This window comes from Rattus norvegicus, chromosome 5 (genome assembly GCF_021556685.1).
Source record: "Rattus norvegicus strain SHRSP/BbbUtx chromosome 5, alternate assembly SHRSP_T2T, whole genome shotgun sequence".
Classification (NCBI taxonomy): domain Eukaryota; kingdom Metazoa; phylum Chordata; class Mammalia; order Rodentia; family Muridae; genus Rattus; species Rattus norvegicus.
Genome location: NC_141538.1, coordinates 37,524,808 through 37,544,403, shown reverse-complemented (window position 1 = coordinate 37,544,403; position 19,596 = coordinate 37,524,808). Strand labels below are relative to the sequence as shown.

Sequence of the window (19,596 nt, the reverse complement as noted above, 5' to 3'; positions counted from 1 at the left end):
GAGAATGCAGCTCACAAAAATTTCCCACTTATGATATGTAAACAAAACTGAGATTAATTCTCAGTAACACATTGATGAGCAAATGTACCCACACAATAAAAGAACAAAGGGTGAATCACTCTCTCAGTTTATCCCATCACTTAAAGCTGTTATAATTTCTCATCTCTACCCTCTCAGTTACTTCAATAACAGTCTTCCACCTGAGGCAGAAGTTTATTACAGTTGGTAGTTCACAAAATATGGTTAAGTTACACTCTGAACTATTCTTGCGGCTTTGAAAACTTGAACTAGTTCAACTATTCCCAGGCAACTTAACATATTCAAACATGAAATGCAGAATAGTTAGATGTCTCAACTTGCCTGACAAACTTAATTCAAACTATAGAACCCACATAGAAAAAGGAGAGAACTGAAGTTGTTCTCAGTCCTCTACATGCATACAATCATCACTATCATCACCATCACCGCCACCACCACCACCATCAGTCATCTTATGTACTCACACATACTCTGAATTAGTAGACATTAAAGTAATGCAATGGCTGCATGACTTAATGACAGTGTTGTCCACTATCTTTCATATCCCGAAGTGTATTTGAGTGTATTATTGCTTTGCTATAAAAGGATAATATAAAAAGAATAATATAAAATGAATAAAATAAAAGGCAAATCTTTTATCTGATTCCAATCAACTTGGCTGCTAATTTCTTTTATCTAGATGGTCTAGGAATAGCTGAGTTTCTGATCATAATGATTATGTGCATATTTTCATGAAGCCTCTATTATCCTTTTACAGAAGAAAATTAAAAAACTTGTTTATATGGGTAAACTTAAGGAGAGGGAGTCCTTCGGTGAGATCAGTATTCTTCTTCAATCTCCCTTTACATGCACAATTATTACTGGACGGGAAGTTGAGATGGCAATTATTGAAGATAAGGATATACTCGGTAAGTGCATAAATGACATTTAACTGTTGGGCCATTTAATCACAGGGACTTTGCAAAGGGAAGGGGCTTTTGACTGAAAATTGGGACATACAGGTGAGTGTGGATATGTATATAATTATAATAGTGATGAGAGATATATGAAAGATTATTGATGGATATGGAATAGATAGATGCATGTTTTACATTATTTTCATTCAGTTATTTTACTCTCATGTATTGAATTTACTAGTCGTTTTGATAATTCACTGGGTTTTGTTTTTGGCTTTGTTTTTAGTTTTAATTTTTATTTTAATTTAATATTTCATTGGTTATTTTAATTTATTTAAACTTCAAATGTTAACCCCCTTCCCGGCTTTCCCTCTGCAAACCCCCTATCCTTTCCTCCATTCCCTCTGCTTTATGAGGGTGTTCCCCCACCCACCCACCCAATCCTTCCTCACTGCCCCAGCATTCTCCTACACTGGGGCATTGATCCTTCCCTCCCATTGATGCCAAATAAGGCCATCATATGCAGCTGGAGCCATGGGTTCCTCCATGTGTACTCTTTGGTTGGTGGAAAGAGGGACAAAGAGTAGAACAGAGACTAAAGGAAAGGCCACCCAGAGACTGCCCCACCTGGGATTAAACCCATATGCAGCCAACAAACCCAGACACTTGCTGATGCCAAGAGATGCTTGCTGACAGGAGCCTGAAATAACAGTTTCCTGAGAGGATCTACCAGATCCTGACCAATACAGATTCAGATGCTTGTAGCCAACCATTGGACTGAGCATGGGAACCCTAATAGTGAAGTTAGAGAAAGGACTGAAAGAGCTGAAGGTGTTTGCAAACCCATAGGAAGATAATTCACTATTAATTGTAGTAGTCCTGGTTTTATAGAGTGCATTATGCTGTATTTAAGATGTTTCTTGTATGATTTTTGAATCAGGTAAATATGTACAATGCTAATGTACAAAGACCCACACATACACATGCAACATGCACAGAATACACACATACATGATACATGTACACATGTATAATCACATGTAAAAATCACATGCATGCACATACCACATGCATGCCTATACATACATGTAAACATAGGTGCACACACATACATATACATGCAAATTTTGCAATATTTAGGTCAGCTACAGAAACCTTAGGGCTCTAGTAATAATAAAAGAATAAGGACACCATTACAAATTAAGACATGCAATTGAATATAAGCAGCAATGAATAGTGGTTAAGCCATGGCCCAGTATAATTCTAAGTTCTTCTCCATACAGTAAAGCTAAAGAATGACATACACTATTTAGTAATATAATAGTAGACATTTTTAGACATTGAAATTGATAAAAGATTTTCTTAAACTTATTCAATGGAACAGAGTGTTTGAATTCCAAATTTTGAGTATATAAACCTCCTGGAGAATGTGCAACCTGTATTTGCTAAAACTTATTAAACTGAAAAGGCTAATCCAATCTCATGTCTGTTTTTAAAAGATGTGGTTTTCATGATCATTTCATTAGATGCTGAGAAAGCATTTGACAAAATTCAACACTCCTTCATGATAAAAGTCCTGGAAAGAATAGGAATTCAAGGCCCATACCTAAACATAGTAAAAGCCATATACAGCAAACCAGTCGCTAACATTAAACTAAATGGAGAAAAACTTGAAGCAATCCCACTAAAATCAGGGACTAGAAAATGCTGCCCACTCTCTCCCTACTTATTCAATATAGTTCTTGAGTTCTAGCCAGAACAATCAGACAACAAAAGGAGATCAAGGGGATACAGATTGGTAAAGAAGAAGTCAAAATATCACTATTTGCAGATGATATGATAGTATATTTAAGTGATCCCAAAAGTTCCACCAGAGAACTACTAAAGCTGATAAACAATTTCAGCAAAGTGGCTGGGTATAAAATTAACTCAAATAAATCAGTAGCCTTCCTCTACACAAAAGAGAAACAAGCCGAGAAAGAAATTAGGGAAACGACACCCTTCATAATAGACCCAAACAATATAAAGCACCTCAGTGTGACTTTAACCAAGCATGTAAAAGATTTGTACAATAAGAACTTCAAGACTCTGAAGAAAGAAATTGAAGAAGACCTCAGAAGATGGAAAGATCTCCCATGCTCATGGATTGGGAGGATTAATATAGTCAAAATGGCCATTTTACCAAAAAGGATCTAAAGAGTCAATGCAATCCCCATCAAAATACCAATCCAATTCTTCAAAGAGTTAGACAGAACAATTTACAAATTCATCTGGAATAATAAAAAACCCAGGATAGCTAAAACTATCGTCAACAATAAAAGGACTTCAGGGGGAATCACTATCCCTGAACTCAAACAGTATTACAGAGCAATAGTGATAAAAAACTGCATGGTATTGGTACAGAGACAGACAGATAAACCAATGGAATAGAATTGAAGACCCAGAAATGAACCCACACACCTATGGTCACTTGATTTTTGACAAAGGACCAAAAACCATCCAATGGAAAAAAGATAGTGCTGGTTCAACTGGAGGTCAACATGTAGAAGAATGCAGATCAATCCATGCTTATCACCCTGTACAAAGCTTAAGTCCAAGTGGATCAAGGACTTCCACATCAAACTAGATACACTCAAACTAATAGAAGAAAAAGTGGGAAGCATCTCGAACACATGGACACTGGAAAAAATTTCCTGAACAAAACACCAATGGCTTATGCTCTAAGATCAAGAATAGACAAATGGGATCTCATAAAACTGCAAAGCTTCTGTAAGGCAAAGGACACTGTGGTTAGGACAAATCGGCAACCAACAGATTGGGAAAATTTCTTTACCAATCCTACAACAGATAGAGGGCTTATCTCCAAAATATACAAAGAACTCAAGAAGTTAGACCGCAGGGAGACAAATAACCCTATTAAAAAATGGAGTTCAGAGCTAAACAAAGAATTTATAGCTGAGGAATGTCGAATGGCTGAGAAACACCTAAAGAAATGTTCAACATCTTTAGTCATAAGGGAAATGCAAATCAAAACAACCCTGAGATTTCACCTCACACCAGTGAGAATGGCTAAGATCAAAAACTCAGGTGAGAGCAAATGCTGGCGAGGATGTGGAGAAAGAGGAACATTCCTCCATTGTTGGTGGGATTGTAGACTGGTACAACCATTCTGGGAATCAGTCTGGAGGTTCCTCAGAAAATTGGACATTGAACTACCTGAGGACCCAGCTATACGTCTCTTGGGCATATATCCAAAATATGCCCCAAAATATAAAAAAGACACGTGATCCACAATGTTCATAGCAGCCTTATTTATAATAGCCAGAAGCTGGAAAGGACCCAGATGCCCTTCAACAGAGGAATGGATACAGAAAATGTGGTACACCTACACAATGGAATATTACTCAGCTATCAAAAACAATGACTTTATGAAATTCATAGGCAAATGGATGGATCTGGAAAATATCATCCTGAGTGAGGTAACCCAATCACAGAAGAACACACAATGGTATGCACTCATTGATAAGTGGCTATTAGCCCAAATGCTTGAATTACCCTAGATGCACAGAACACATGAAACTCAACACTGATGATCAAAATGTGAATGCTTCACTCATCCTTTAGAAGGGGAACAAGAATACCCTTCGCAGGGAATAGGGAGGCAAATATTAAAGTAGAGGCAGAAGGAACACCCACTCAGGACCTGTCCCTCATGTGGCCCATACATGTACGGCCACCCCATTAGACAAGATGGATGAAGCAAAGAAGTGCAGGCCGACAGGAGCCGGAATGTAGATCTCTCCTGAGAGACACAGCAAGAATACAGCAAATACAGAGGCGAATGCCAGCAGCAAACCACTGAACTGAGAACGGGACCCCCGTTGAAGCAACCAGAGAAAGGACTGAAAGAGCTTGAAGGGGTTCGAGACCCCATAGGAACAACAATGCCAACCAACCAGAGCTTCCAGGGACTAAGCCACTAACTAAAGACTATACATGGACTGACCCTGGGCTCCAACCTCATAGGTAGCAATGAATCGCCCATTAAGAGCACCAGTGGAAGGGGAAGCACTTGGTCCTGCCAAGACTGAACCCCGAGTGAACGTAATTGTTGGGGGGGTAATGGGGGAGGATGGGGAGGGGAACACCCATATAGAGGGGGAGGAGGAGGGGGAGGAAGAGGAGGAAGAGGAGGGGGAGGAAGAGGGGGAGGAGGAGGGGGGAGGAGGAGGGGGGGGAGGAGGAGGGGGAGGAGTTAGGGGGATGTTTGCCTGGAAACTGGGAAAGGGAATAACATTCAACTGTAAATAAGAAATACTCAAGTTAATAAAAAAAAAGATCCCATCATTGGTGGTTCCCCATCATTCTTCAGATAAGACCCCCCTCTTTGTTATAATCGACAACATTCCTGCCCTGGGCTCCAGAGGACTATTATAGCTTCATCACCTGGTTTCCCATCTTATCCTTGAGCACATGATAGTCTGAACAGAGGGTCCCAGTGCATGAGTTTATGTGCAGAGCCCCCCTCACACCTTAGAGGCTGATACCCACATGTGTTTCAGTTCGAAAAGAAATGGGGTATACTACTTGGGGTTGCCTTACTCCTTTTTTTTCAAACAAATATCTAAAACATGCACACATTTATGGACACAGAATGATGGTTGGGTGAGTGTGTGTGTGTGTGTGTGTGTGTGTGTGTGTGTGTGTGTGTGTGTCTGTGTCTGTGTGTGTGTCTGCGTCTATGCGTATGCATTGTGTAATGTTGAAATCAGGGTGGTTAACAAGTTGACATTCAGTATCTTTTTTTTCTTTTTTCTTTTTTTTAATTAACTTGAGTATTTCTTATTTACATTTCGAGTGTTATTCCCTTTCCCGGTCTCTGGGCAAACATCCCCCTAATCCCTCCACCCTCCCCTTCTTTATGGGTGTTCCCCTCCCCATCCTCCCCACATTGCCGCCCTCCCCCCAACAATCTAGTTCACTGGGGGTTCAGTCTTAGCAGGACCAAGGGCTTTCACTTACACTGGTGATCTTACTAGGATATTCATTGCTACCTATGAGGTCAGAGTCCAGAGTCAGTCCATGTATAGTTTTTAGGTAGTGGCTTAGTCCCTGGAAGCTCTGGTTGCTTGGCATTGTTGTTTATAAGGGGTTTCGAGCCCCTTCAAGCTCTTCCAGTTCTTTCTCTGATTCCTTCAACAGGGGTCCTATTCTCAGTTCAGTGGTTTGCTGCTGGCATTCGCCTCTGCATTTACTGTATTCTGGCTGTGTCTCTCAGGAGAGATCTACATCCGGCTCCTGTCCGCCTGTACTACCTTGCTTCATCCATCTTGTCTAATTGGGTGGCTGTATATGTATGGGCCACATGTGGGGCAGGCTCTGAATGGGTGTTCCTTCTGTGTCTGTTTTAATCTTTGCCTCTCTATTCCCTGCCAAGGGTATTCTTGTTCCCCTTTTAAAGAAGGAGTGAAGCATTCACATTTTGATCATCCATCTTGAGTTTCATTTGTTCTATGCATCTAGGGTAATTCAAGCATTTGGGCTAATAGCCACTTATCAATGAGTGCATACCATGTGTTTTTCTGTGATTGGGTTACCTCACTCTGGATGATATTTTCCAGTTCCAACCATTGGGCTACGAATTTCATAAAGTCATTGTTTTTGATAGCTGAGTAATATTCCATTGTGTAGATGTACCACATTTTCTGTATCCATTCCTCTGTTGAAGGGCATCTGGGTTCTTTCAGCTATCTCTGGCTATTATAAATAAGGCTGCGATGAACATAGTAGAGCATGTGTCTTTTTTATATGTTGGGGAATCATTTGGGTATATGGCCAAGAGGGGTATAGCTGGATCCTCAGGCATGAACCCCATTTTTTCATAGGGTTATTTGACTCCCTGCAGTCTAACTTCTTGAGTTCTTTAGATATATTGGATATAAGCCCTCTATCTGTTGTAGGATTGGTAAAGATCTTTTCCCAATCTGTTGGTTGCCGTTTTGTCCTAACCACAGTGTCGTTTGCCTTACAGAAGTTTTGCAGTTTTATGAGATCCCATTTGTTGATTCTTGATCTTAGAGCATAAGCCATTGGTGTTTTGTTCAGGAATTTTTTTCCAGTGCCCATGTGTTCGAGATGCTGCCCTAGTTTTTCTTCTGTTAGTTTGAGTGGATCTGATTTGATGTTGAGGTCCTTGATACACTTGGACTTAAGCTTTGTACAGGGTGATAAACATGGATCGATTTGCATTCTTCTACATGTTGACCTCCAGTTGAACCAGCACCATTTGCTGCAAATGCTATCTTTTTTCCATTGGATGGTTTTGGCTCCTTTGTCAAAAATCAAGTGACCATAGGTGTGTGGGTTCATTTCTGGGTCTTCGATTCCGTTCCCTTGGTCTATCTATCTGTCTCTGTACCAATACCATGAAGTTTTTATCACTATTGCTCTGTAATATTGCTTGAGTTCAGGGATAGTGATTCCCCCTGAAGTCCTTTTATTGTTGAGGATAGTTTTTGCTATCCTGGATTTTTTGTTATTCCAGATGAGTTTTCGAATTGTTCTGTCTAACTCTTTGAAGAATTGGATTGGTATTTTGATGGGGATTGCATTGAATCTGTAGATTACTTTTGGTAAAATGGCCATTTTTACTATATTAATCCTGCCAATCCATGAGCATGGGAGATCTTTCCATCTTCTGAGGTCTTCTTCAATTTCTTTCCTCAGTGTCTCGAAGTTCTTATTGTACAGATCTTTTACTTGCTTGGTTAAAGTCACACCGAGGTACTTTATATTATTTGGGTCTATTATGAAGGGTGTCGTTTCCCTAATTTCTTTCTCGGCTTGTTTCTCTTTTGTGTAGAGGAAGGCTACTGATTCATTTGAGTTAATTTTATACACAGCCACTTTGCTGAAATTGTTTATTAGCTTTAGTAGTTCCCTGGTGGAACTTTTGGGATCACTTAAATATACTATCATATCATCTGCAAATAGAGATATTTTGAATTCTTCTTTACCAATCTGTATCCCCTTGATTTCCTTTTGCTGTCTGATACTCTGGCTAGAACTTCAAGAACTATATTGAATGAGTAGGGAGAGAGTGGGCAGCCTTGTTTAGTCCCTGATTTTAGTGGGATTGCTTCAAGTTTCTCTCCATTTAGTTTAATGTTAGCAACTGGTTTGCTGTATATGGCTTTTACTATGTTTAGGTATGGGCCTTGAATTCCTATTCTTTCCAGGACTTTTATCATCAAGAAGTGTTGAATTTTGTCAAATGCTTTTTCCGCACCTAATGAAATGATCGTGTGGTTTTGTTCTTTCAGTTTGTTTATATAATGGAGCGAGTTGATGGTTTTCCATATATTAAACCATCCCCGCATGCCTGGGATGAAGCCTACTGTACCATGGTGGATGATTGTTTTGATGTGCTCTTGGATTCGGTTGGCCAGAATTTTATTGAGTATTTTTGTGTCGATATTCATAAGGGAAATTGGTCTGAAGTTCTCTTTCTTTGTTGGGTCTTTGTGTGGTTTAGGTATAAGAGTAATTGTGGCATCGTAGAAGGAATTTGGTAGTGCTCCATCTGTTTCAATTTTGTGGAATAGTTTGGATAATATTGGTATGAGATCTTTTATAAAGGTCTGATAGAATTCTGCACTAAACCCGTCTGGACCTGGGCTTTTTTGGTTGGGAGACCTTTAATGACTGCTTCTATTTCCTTAGGAGTTATGGGGTTGTTTAACTGGTTTATGTATTCCTGATTTAACTTCGGTACCTGGTATCTGTCTAGGAAATTGTCCATTTCCTGCAGATTTTCAAGTTTTGTTGAATATAGGCTTTTATAGTAAGATCTGATGATTTTTTGAATTTCCTCTGAATCTGTAGTTATGTCTCCCTTTTCATTTCTGATTTTGTTAATTTGGACACACTCTCTGTGTCCTCTCATTAGTCTGGCTAAGTGTTTATCTATCTTGTTGATTTTCTCAAAGAACCAACTTTTGGTTCTGTTGATTTTTTCTATGGTCCTTTTTGTTTCTACTTGGTTGATTTCAGCTCTGAGTTTGATTATTTCCTGCCTTCTACTCCTCCTGGGTGTATTTGCTTCTTTTTGTTCTAGAGCTTTTAGGTGTGCTGTCAAGCGGCTGATATATGCTCTCTCCTGTTTCTTTCTGCAGGCTCTCAGAGCTATGAGTTTTCCTCTTAGCACAGCTTTCATTGTGCCCCATAAGTTTGGGTATGTTGTACCTTCATTTTCGTTAAATTCTATGAAGTTTTTAATTACTTTCCTTATTTCTTCCTTGACCATGTTATCGTTGAGTAGAGCATTGTTCAACTTCCACGTATATGTGGGCGTTCTTCCCTTATTGTTATTGAAGACCAGCTTTAATCCGTGGTGGTCTGACAGGAGGAATGGATTTATTTCTGTCTTTCTGTACCTGTTGAGGCCTGTTTTATGACCAATTATACGGTCAATTTTGGAGAAAGTACCATGAGGTGGTGAGAAGAAGGCATATCCTTTTGTTTTAGGATAGAATGTTCTATGAATATCTCTTAAGTCCTTTTGGTTCATGACTTCTGTTAGTCTGTCTATGTCTCTGTTTAATTTCTGTTTCCATGATCTGTCCATTGATGAGAGTGGAGTGATGAAATCTCCAATATTATTGTGTGAGATGCAATGTGTGCTTTGAGCTTTAGTAAGGTTTCTTTTATGTATGTAGGTGCCCTTTATTTACAGCATAGATATTTAGGATTGAGAGTTCATCTTGGTGGATTTTTCCTTTGATGAATATGAAGTGTCCTTCTTTATCTTTTTTTGATGACTTTTAGTTGAAAATTGATTTTATTTGATATTAGAATGGATACTCCAGCTTGCTCCTTCAGACCATTTGCTTGGAAAGTTGTTTTCCAGCCTTTCACTCTGAGGTAGTGTCTGTCTTTGTCTCTGAGGTGTGTTTCCTGTAGGCAGCAGAATGCAGGGTCCTCGTTGCATAACCAGTTTGTTAATCTATGTCTTTTTATCGGGGAGTTGAGGCCATTGATGTTGAGAACTATCAAGGAATAGTGATTATTGCTTCCTGTTATATTCATATTTGGATGTGAGGTTATGTTTGTGTGCTTTTCTTCTCTTTGATTTATTGCCAAGACGATTAGTTTCTTGCTTTTTCTAGTGTGTAGCTTGCCTCCTTATGTTGGGCTTTACCATTTATTATCCTTTGTAGTGCTGGATTTGTAGAAAGATATTGTGTAAATTTGGTTTTGTCATGGAATATCTTGGTTTCTCCATTTATGTTAATTGAGTGTTTTGCAGGATACAGTAACCTGGGCTGGCATTTGTGTTCTCTTAGGGTCTGTATGACATCTGTCCAGGAACTTCGGGTTTTCATAGTCTCTTGCGAAAATCTGGTGTGATTCTGATAGGTCTGTCTTTATATGTTACTTGACCTTTTTCCCTTACTGCTTTTAATATTCTTTCTTTATTTGTGCATTTCGTGTTTTGACTATTATGTGTCGGGAGGTGTTTCTTTTCTGGTTCAATCTATTTGGAGTTCTGTAGGCTTCTTGTATGCCTATGGGTATCTCTTTTTTTAGGTTAGGGAAGTTTTCTTCTATGATTTTGTTGAAGATATTTACTGGTCCTTTGAGCTGGGAGTCTTCACTCTCTTCTATACCTATTATCCTTAGGTTTGATCTTCTCATTGAGTCCTGGATTTCCTGTATGTTTTGGACTAGTAGCTTTTTCTGCTTTACATTGTCTTTGACTGTTGAGTCTATGATTTCTATGGAATCTTCTGCTCCTGAGATCCTCTCTTCTATCTCTTGTATTCTGTTGGTGATGCTTGTATCTACGGCTCCTTGTCTCTTCCTTTGGTTTTCTATATCCAGGGTTGTTTCCATGTGTTCTTTCTTGATTGCTTCTATTTCCATTTTTAATTCCTTCAATTGTTTGGTTGTGTTTTCCTCCAATTCTTTCAGGGATTTTTTAATTCTTCTCTATAGGCTTCTACTTGTTTATTTATGTTTTCCTTGAATTCTTTCAAGGATTTTTGTGATTCCTCTCTGAAGGCTTCTACTTATTTATTTATGTTTTCCTGTGTTTCTCTAAGGGACTTCTTCATGTTTTTCTTGAAGTCCTCCAGCATCATAATCAAATATGATTTTGAAACTTGATCTTGCTTTTCTGGTGTGTTTGGTTCTTCTGTGTTTGCTTTGGTGGGAGAATTGGGCTCCGATGATGCCATGTAGTCTTGGTTTCTGTTGCTTGGGTTCCTGTGCTTGCCTCTCGCCATCAGATTATCTCTAATGTTACTTTGTTCTCCTATTTCTGACAGTGGCTAGACTGTCCTATATGCCTGTGTGTCAGGAGTGCTGTAGACCTGCTTTCCTGTTTTCTTTCAGCCAGTTATGGGGACTGAGTATTCTGATTTCGGGCCTGTAGTTTTTCCTGTCTACAGGTCTTCAGCTGTTCCTTTGAGCCTGTGTTTTGAGTTCACCTGGGAGGTCGCTTGGAGCAGTAAGGTTTGTCTTACCTGTGTTCTGGAGGCTCAAGTTTGCTCGTGGGGTGTTGCTTATGACCTCTCTGTGGCCGCAGCAACCTGGAAGATCTGCGCTGCCCTTTCCGGGAGCTTCCGTGCACCAGGTTTCCAGATGGCGTTTGGTGTTTTGCTCTGGAATCAGTAACGTGTGCAGAGTGCAGTCTCTTCTGGTTTCCCAGGCGTGTCTGCCTTTCTGAAGGTTTAGCTCTCCCTCCCTCGGGATTTGAGTGCAGAACTGTTTTTCAGGTCGGTCCCTTCAGGTTCTGGCAGTGTCTCAGATGCGGCAGATTTCCTGCTCCTGTGCCCTTACCCAACGGAACCCAGAGGCCGTATACAGTTTCATCTTGGGCCAGGGATGTGGGCAGGGGTGGGCATTGTTGGTGGTCTCTTCCGCTCTGCAGTCTCAGGAGTGCCCACCTGTCTTGGCGGTGAGCTCTCTCTCCCACGGGGTTTGACATTCAGTATCTTAATATTGTTTCTTTTGCGAGCATCCAAAATTCTTTATGATAATAATTTTGAAATATTATAAATACTGGTATTTTTTTTCTTTTTTTTTCTTTTTATTTTATTATTTTTTTTTATTAACTTGAGTATTTCTTATATACATTTCAAGTGTTATTCCCTTTCCCGGTTTCCGGGCAAAATCCCCCTCCCCCCTCCCCTTCCTTATGGGTGTTCCCCTCCCAACCCTCCCCCCATTGCCGCCCTCCCCCCATAGTCTAGTTCACTGGGGGTTCAGTCTTAGCAGGACCCAGGGCTTCCCCTTCCACTGGTGCTATTACTAGGATATTCATTGCTACCTATGGGGTCAGAGTCCAGGGTCAGTCCATATATAGTCTTTAGGTAGTGGCTTAGTCCCTGGAAGCTCTGGTTGCTTGACATTGTTGTACTTTTGGGGTCTCGAGCCCCTTCAAGCTCTTCCAGTTCTTTCTCTGATTCCTTCAACGGGGGACCTATTCTCAGCTTTATTTATTAAAAGTGTGTGGTATGTGCGTGCGTGCGTGTGTGTGTGTGTGTGTAAAAAGTGTGGTTTTGAAGTGGTATTTGGTAATTTTCTTCATGCCTGTGTCATTCAAATACAACTCCCTTGAAGTTAAATATCACTTAACAACACCAACTATGGATTAAAACCATTCCTTCAATATTTAACATGTTTTTTCTTTCACTGACAATATTAATGATGTGCATAAACATATTAGATATCCTTTTATGTAAATAAATATTTCACACATTACTATCATTCAAGGCTTTACAGAAAACCGACTGAATATTTATATATATGAAGGAGATTTACTTGGAAGTGACCATGTGGAACCATGAATTCATGAAGCCACAAGGAGTTCTCTGATTCCTTGGGTCTAAAGACTGAGACCCGAGAATAATGGAAGCTGTTGGTGGAACTAGTTTTAGTCTGAGACCAAGGATCTGAAAAGCGTTTGTGTGTGTGTGTGTGTGTGTGTGAGTGTGTGTGTGTGTGTGTGTGTGTGTGTGTGTGTGTCTGTGTGTACACATAGGAAATTTATCAAGTTTTGGGGTATGAATGTTTGATAATCTGTTTCCTCAGTTGATAGAGAAACATATATTCCAGAATAATGAGGCATATAGAAATTAAAGATAGTTAAGGAGAGAGAATTCATGCTTTATCTGTTTTTATTAGTTTTGCTGATACATTGTACATTTCAGTTTTGCCCTTTCACATTGAGTGTGTTTTACTTGTTCTGTCGTTTCATTCTGATATTAATCCTTTTAAAGACATATATATATATATATATATATATATATATATATATATATGAAAGGATTTTTCATCATATATCTGAAATTGCTTAGCCCCATCAAACTGACATATAAAATTAATCATCAAACACATGAATGTGTTTCTTTCAAGCATTTATTAGAGTCTCCTTTGCTACTCGGCAGCCCAAATTTAAATAGATGGTATGGTATGGAGATTAAATTGTTCATGTGCATGCTATTCATCTTCTAAAATTCATTCTGTAGTTCATTTATTTGAAGACTAATTTCACAAGGCTACTGTCATACCATTTCCTTGATTCATTAGTCTCTAGGGAGAATTATGATTAGGAACTATATTTTCCCAAAATTTATAAGGCAACGGAATAGTAAGTTTATTGTAGAATATATTTATGTTTCCACATTGTAAGTATCATTTTTTATGTTTTATTTCAAAGGAGTTAAAATACATTTAAAAAGCAAAAGTAGTTCTAATAAAATAATGCATGGTTGCTTTTCATGAAAGGAACATATTCACACATGAAAAGGGTACTTTGTTTTATAGTTTGTGTGTATGCCTGTTTGTGCATGGAGGTAGAGGATACATGGGATGCTGGGGGTGGAATCTACGGCTTTAAACATATTAGGCAAGTGTTCTTGCACTGAGACATTATTCATCCAGAAGTTGTTCCTTTAAAATTAGTATTTTAAATACAATTTGTTGTTTGACTGTCTCTACACATACAAAGTGTATTGTGACTACTATCATGTTTTCCTCCAAACCCTGCCAACATTCCATTCTTAGTACATATAAGTCTTTCTGCCACATTTATGGCTTTTGTTCTTTGGGTCATTGACTTTACCCACTGCAGTCCTCACAACTGTGGTTTGTAACTGAGCCCGTCAATAGGAGATTGCTTGATCTCCAACATCTATCAATACTGAAAAGTTACCAAGGAAGTGGTAGGAATCTGTAAACTGCTCCCTTACCCATGCCATACTCTTTTCAGATCCAGATTACTGCAGGATCTGTACCAAGTACTGTTTCTGTACTTGTACAGAAAAATCTAAGCTGCTACAAGATCTTGTTGTAACTACTGCGCCATGCCCAGAAAATAACACTTCACCACACTTCTCCTATAATTCACCTCCTATATTTTTTCTGTCCTGTCTTCTAAACTGTTCTCTGACCATTAGGGAAGTTAGTGGTATAATATCCTATCCAGAGATAGACAAACAATCATCAGTTATTCTTTTTCCTTTTTATTCTTCTCCCATATAGTACAGCCTGACCACATCTTCTTTTTCTTCTTCCTGTCCCTCCCCTCACCATCCTTCTCCCTCAGATCCCCTCCTAATCCCAGATTTTACCTCAAAAATCAAACAAGCAAGCAAACAAACAAACCAGACACCCCAAGGATATTCACTGCACATGGACTAAGAAGATACAATAAAATTAGGCACAAAGCCTCTCATACTTAGGCTGGAAAAGGCAAAGCCAGTACGGGGAAAGTGTTCCAAGCATGGACAAAAATATCAGAGATGACTCCACTCCCACTGTTAGGAGTCCAGTAACACCACCAAGCTACAGAATAATAAGGTATGCACAGGACTTAGCTCAGACTTATTCAGGGTTCAAGTTTATTGCTTTAGTCTGTGAGCATCTTTGTGTCCTGCTCAGTTGATTCTGTGGGCCATGTTCTTTTGTTGTCCTCTATGAGTCCTACAATACTTCCTTTCCCTCTCAGGTGGGGATTCTCCTGGTTCTGCCTAGTGTTTTTCTGTGGGTCTATCATCTGCTCCCACCAGTTTTGAAGGATGCCTCCTGGGCTAGGCTTTGGTCTACAGTAGAGCAGAATATCTTTAGGAATTATTTCATTGACTGTTTTTGGCAGTTAGAGGATTTTTTTTTCCATTCTGGGTCTCTGGGATGTCTTGTATCTGGTTTCGGGCCATCCAGGAAGTGTCAGATGTGGGCTACTTCTCGTTTCTGACAGCTTCAATTTGGACCAGTCATTGGTTGGCCACTCTCATAAGTTCTGCACCATCATTACCCCAGAACATATTGCAGAAAAAACACACTGTAGGTTGAAGGTTTTGTGGCTTAGTAGAGCTCCCAGTTCCACTTCTTAGAGCCTGCTTAGTTAAGTAAGATGGCCAATTCGTGCTCTGTACCACCATTAGGAGACTTCCCTAGAATTACTACTACAGATTTCAGGGAATTTCTACTGCACTATTTTCTATATCGCTACACATAAGATCTCCAATCCTGTTGTCTCTTTCAGTACTCTCTCCCTCCATCCCTACCACCCCAATTCCCCATCCCTCTTGCTCCTATGCCCTCCTACCCACAGTGTACTTGCAAAATTTGTTCTATTTCCCCTTCTCAAGGAGATCCATTCTTCTCTCACTTGAGCCCTCCTCTTTACTTGGCCTCTCTCTTTCTGTGAATTACAGCATGGTTATCCTCTTTTTAACAGCTAATGTCTACTTATAAGCGAGTACATACCGTGCTTGTGTTTCTGGGTCTGGATTACCTAACTCAGGATGATTTTTTTTTCAAGTTCCACCTATTAGCCTGAAATTTCATGATGTCATTTGTTAAACAACTAAGTAATATGCCTTTGTGTAAATGTATAGTATCTTTTTAAAGATTCATTCTTTGATTAAGGGACATCTAGGTTGTTTCCAGTTTCTGGCTGTTATGAGTAAAGGTACTATGAACATAGTTGAATAAGTGACATTGTGGTAGGATTAAGCATCCTTGGGGTATATGCCTAGGAGTAGACAGATATCACGTTCCTGACTATATTGCTAATGCTTTGTTTCTCTCAAATTGCTTATTAGTTCAACTTTGGTGGTTATATATCAAGAAAATTGCCCCTTTATTTATTTTCAAATTTGATGAAATACAGGGTTTAAAGACCTAAAGATGCTTCTATGATTTTTGGAATTTCCTCGGTGTCTGATATGTCCTCCCTTTAACTTATAATTTTGTTTACTTGAATATTTTTCTTCTATGCTTTTTTTAGTTAGTTTAGCTAAAAATTTTTCCTTTATTTTTATTTTTTTTCTGAAAGACCCCTCTTTTGTTGTCATTGAGTCTCTCTGCTGTTTTTTGCTTTTTGTTTCATTGATTATTTTATGACATCCACTACTGGGTGTCACATTTTGTAGTTGCTGCTGTTCTAGATCTCTTATGGTTGTTCTTAAGTTACTAATATGATAACTATCCACTTTTCTTTTTTACGTAGGCATTTAGTGCTATGAAGTTGCCTCTTACAACAACCTTCATTTTTTGCATAAGCTTGAGTTTGTTGTTTTCATTTTCATTCCATTATGAAACCCTTTTAATTTCTGTCTGGACACATTGTTTATTTACAAGAGAATAATTCAGTTTCCATGAGATTGTAGACTTTCTGTTCTTTCTGTTTTTGATATCCAGCTTTAATTCATGGGGGTCAGATAGGATGCTGGGTTTAATTTAATTTTCTTGTACCTGTTGAGACTTGCCTTGTGTCCTCGTAAATGGTCAATTTTGAAGAATGTTCCATCAGGTGCTGAGAAGCAGGTAAAAATCCTTTTGCATTCAGGTGAAACAATATTTAACTATCTGTTAGGATTATTTGGTTTATAATGTTGTATAGCTTCATTAGTTTCTGTTTAGCTTTTATGGATAACTTGTCTACTGCTACAGGTAGAATATCACTGTATGAGGACCAGTATGTGATTTAAGTTGTTTCTTTTACAAACTTCGGTGTCCTTGTGCATGGTGCATACATACTTAGAATTTCAATGTCTTTTCCATGGATTTTCCTTATAAATACTTATATAGTGTCGTTCCTTACCTCATTTGGTTAGTTTTGGTTTGACGTCTGTTTTTTTTTTTTTTTTTTCACTTATTAAAATGGCCACATCAGCTTACTTTTGGGGTTCATTTACATTGAATATCTTTTCAGTACTTTTGCTTGGAACTGATATCTATCTACATTTCATGTGAAGGCATAATTTTGCATACAGCAGAAGGATGAATCCCACTTTTTAAATTCAATCTGTTTGTGTCTTTTGATTGGAGACTGAGACCATTGATGTTGAGAGTACGTTGGCACCCACTCCCCAGCCCCCTTTTTTGATTTGCTGCTCTGAGATTATTTCTTTCCTGTGCTTGCTTGGAAGTTGTTAATATCTCGATGATAAAGTTTTACTTCTATAAACTTCTCGATGTGTAGATAGATACTGCTTAAATTTGGCTTTATATTAGAATGCCTTTCTCCATCTATTGTGTTTGAAAGTTCTGCTGGTTATTAGTCATCTGGGATGGCATGTATCATCTCCATGAGTTTGTTAAACATCCATCCACACTCCTTTGGCTTTTAGTATTTACATTGAAATGTCAAGACTCATTGTAGTATGTCTGCCTTTATATGTTGTTGTTTTGTCCTTGTTCCCTACTAGCCTTTAATCTGTTTTTTTTTTTTTTGATCCTAATGTTTAGTATTTGATGATTATATATTTTAGGGAATTTTTTTGTGGTCCAGTGTTCTATTTAGTGTTCTATTTGCATTTGATAGGTACCTCCACCTTTAGGATAGGAAGATTATTTTATAATTTTATTGAAAACATCTTTGAGCCTTTGTCCTGGGATTTTCTTCTTCCTTTATAACTATTATTCATAGATGTTTGCTTTTTGTAGTATCCAGGATTAGCTGGATGTTTTTGCTTTTAACATTTTAAATTGATCATTTTCTTTGACCAAGGAATCCATTTGTCTATCTTATCTTCAATGGCTGAGATTATCTCTTCCATCTCTTACAGTCTGTTGATGAGACTTAAATTTGAGGGTCTGGTTTTACTTCCTAAATATTTCATTTACATTTTTACCCCAGTTTGGGTATTCTTTAGTGAGTTTATTTCCATTTTCATGATTTTTCTTACTTTCTTCACAGTTTTTTTACTATATCTTTATTTCATATTTCATTATCTTTAAAGTCCTTAAACATATTCATAATGGATATTTTAAAGTTCTTCTTTTGTGCTTCTACTATATGCCATTTCTCAAAAGTACAATGGCTGGACTCTTTCTTATAGACACACATTCTCCTTGCTGTTGTTGATTGTATATTTAATGCAGTCTTCTAGGCATTTACTTTTAGTATGATTGCAATTTTAGATACTGATACCCACTCTTGTCCTTACTGGATGTGTGTTCTGGCCCTAGGTTTTTCTTACTCTCTCTGGTTCTTAGGAGACTGTGTTGATTATAGGTTATCTGGAAGAACATGGATCTGAGATTGTGCCAGTTGTGGACACTGTAGGTCCTGGGTATATGATATTTCTACATATTTGGAGCTGACACTGTGGTATAGGAATAGGCTAGAAGAATCGAGATGAGAGAGTGCATAAGATGGAGGTAAGTAGAGTATGCCCCTCAGATCTGTATAAACTCCTGGGAAAGGGTACAGAGAGGAAGAAGAGGCCACCAGAGGTTTTCTACTACAACACAGTGAGTAACATTGTTTCTTTAGTCAGTTAGGGCTGGCAGGTTTCCCTGGAATGTCTGTCTATGAGATTTGATGAATAAGACAAAGATATGAAGTGAGTGGTGGCATAAGTCTGTAGAAGATGATCTGCTGTGAATGGGGGCAAATAGGAAGGGGAGGTCAAGGGAGTTGGTCTGCTACAAAGCTATGGTTAAGACTGTGGCATTGGAATTGTCCTGCAGGGGAAGGAAATGCATATTTTCTAGCTGTGTCCATGGTGTGGCATGAACAGTGGGTTCCAAGAAAGTGCCTGGCCTTTAGTTATTCTTGGAAACGAGATTACTCATGCATTCATAGAAAAGTTATTGCCAAGAGAAGGCTCACTTCTTAAAGCTAATAATAGCGTTTGTCTGTGGGAAAAAATATTAAGAAGCTAGGTTGGTGTCACACCAAACTAACAAAACAACAGCACTAGCTCCCTCTATCTAGTATGTATGTACTCAGATTGACAGCCTTTTCAAACCAGATGACAGTAAGGAACAGAAATCCAGTCAGAGAGTGATTGGTTGGCTACATATGTAACAGACAAACTACTTTGTACTAGTGTATGCTCTGGTTTTATTCTTGCTCTAACCAGATCAGCATAACTTTAGAAGCTTACACAATACTCAATCTTGCTAAATCAGATTTCTAGAAAGTATAGATGTTGTTCTTAGGTTTCATAAAAGTGAAACAAAATATTGATCACATGGACCTCTCTCACAGTTACCCTGGGGAAGTGACTATTTCTAAGATCATTGAAGTTGAAAAATGGTCTCTGATTTGTTTTATGTTCCTCAGGTTGGATCACTGTAAACCACTGGATTCTAATCTACCCAATTGCTCTTTATCTCAGTTAAGTAAAGTCTTCTCCCT

The 19,596-nt window shown here is 38.6% G+C and overlaps 1 protein-coding gene across 11 annotated transcripts in view; it reads left to right on the top strand.

Moving 5' to 3' along the window:
• Nucleotides 1-19,596, top strand: part of Cnbd1 (cyclic nucleotide binding domain containing 1) — a 354,753-nt gene that overhangs the window by 258,126 nt on the left and 77,031 nt on the right. For all 11 annotated transcript variants that reach the window (XR_015620077.1, XR_015620076.1, XR_015620075.1 and 8 more), the window contains 1 exon segment: nucleotides 797-947. Coding sequence is in view for 5 of the 11 variants with exons in the window: in XM_087551194.1 (XP_087407320.1) it covers nucleotides 797-947 (151 nt within the window). In the remaining 6 variants the exon portion in view is untranslated.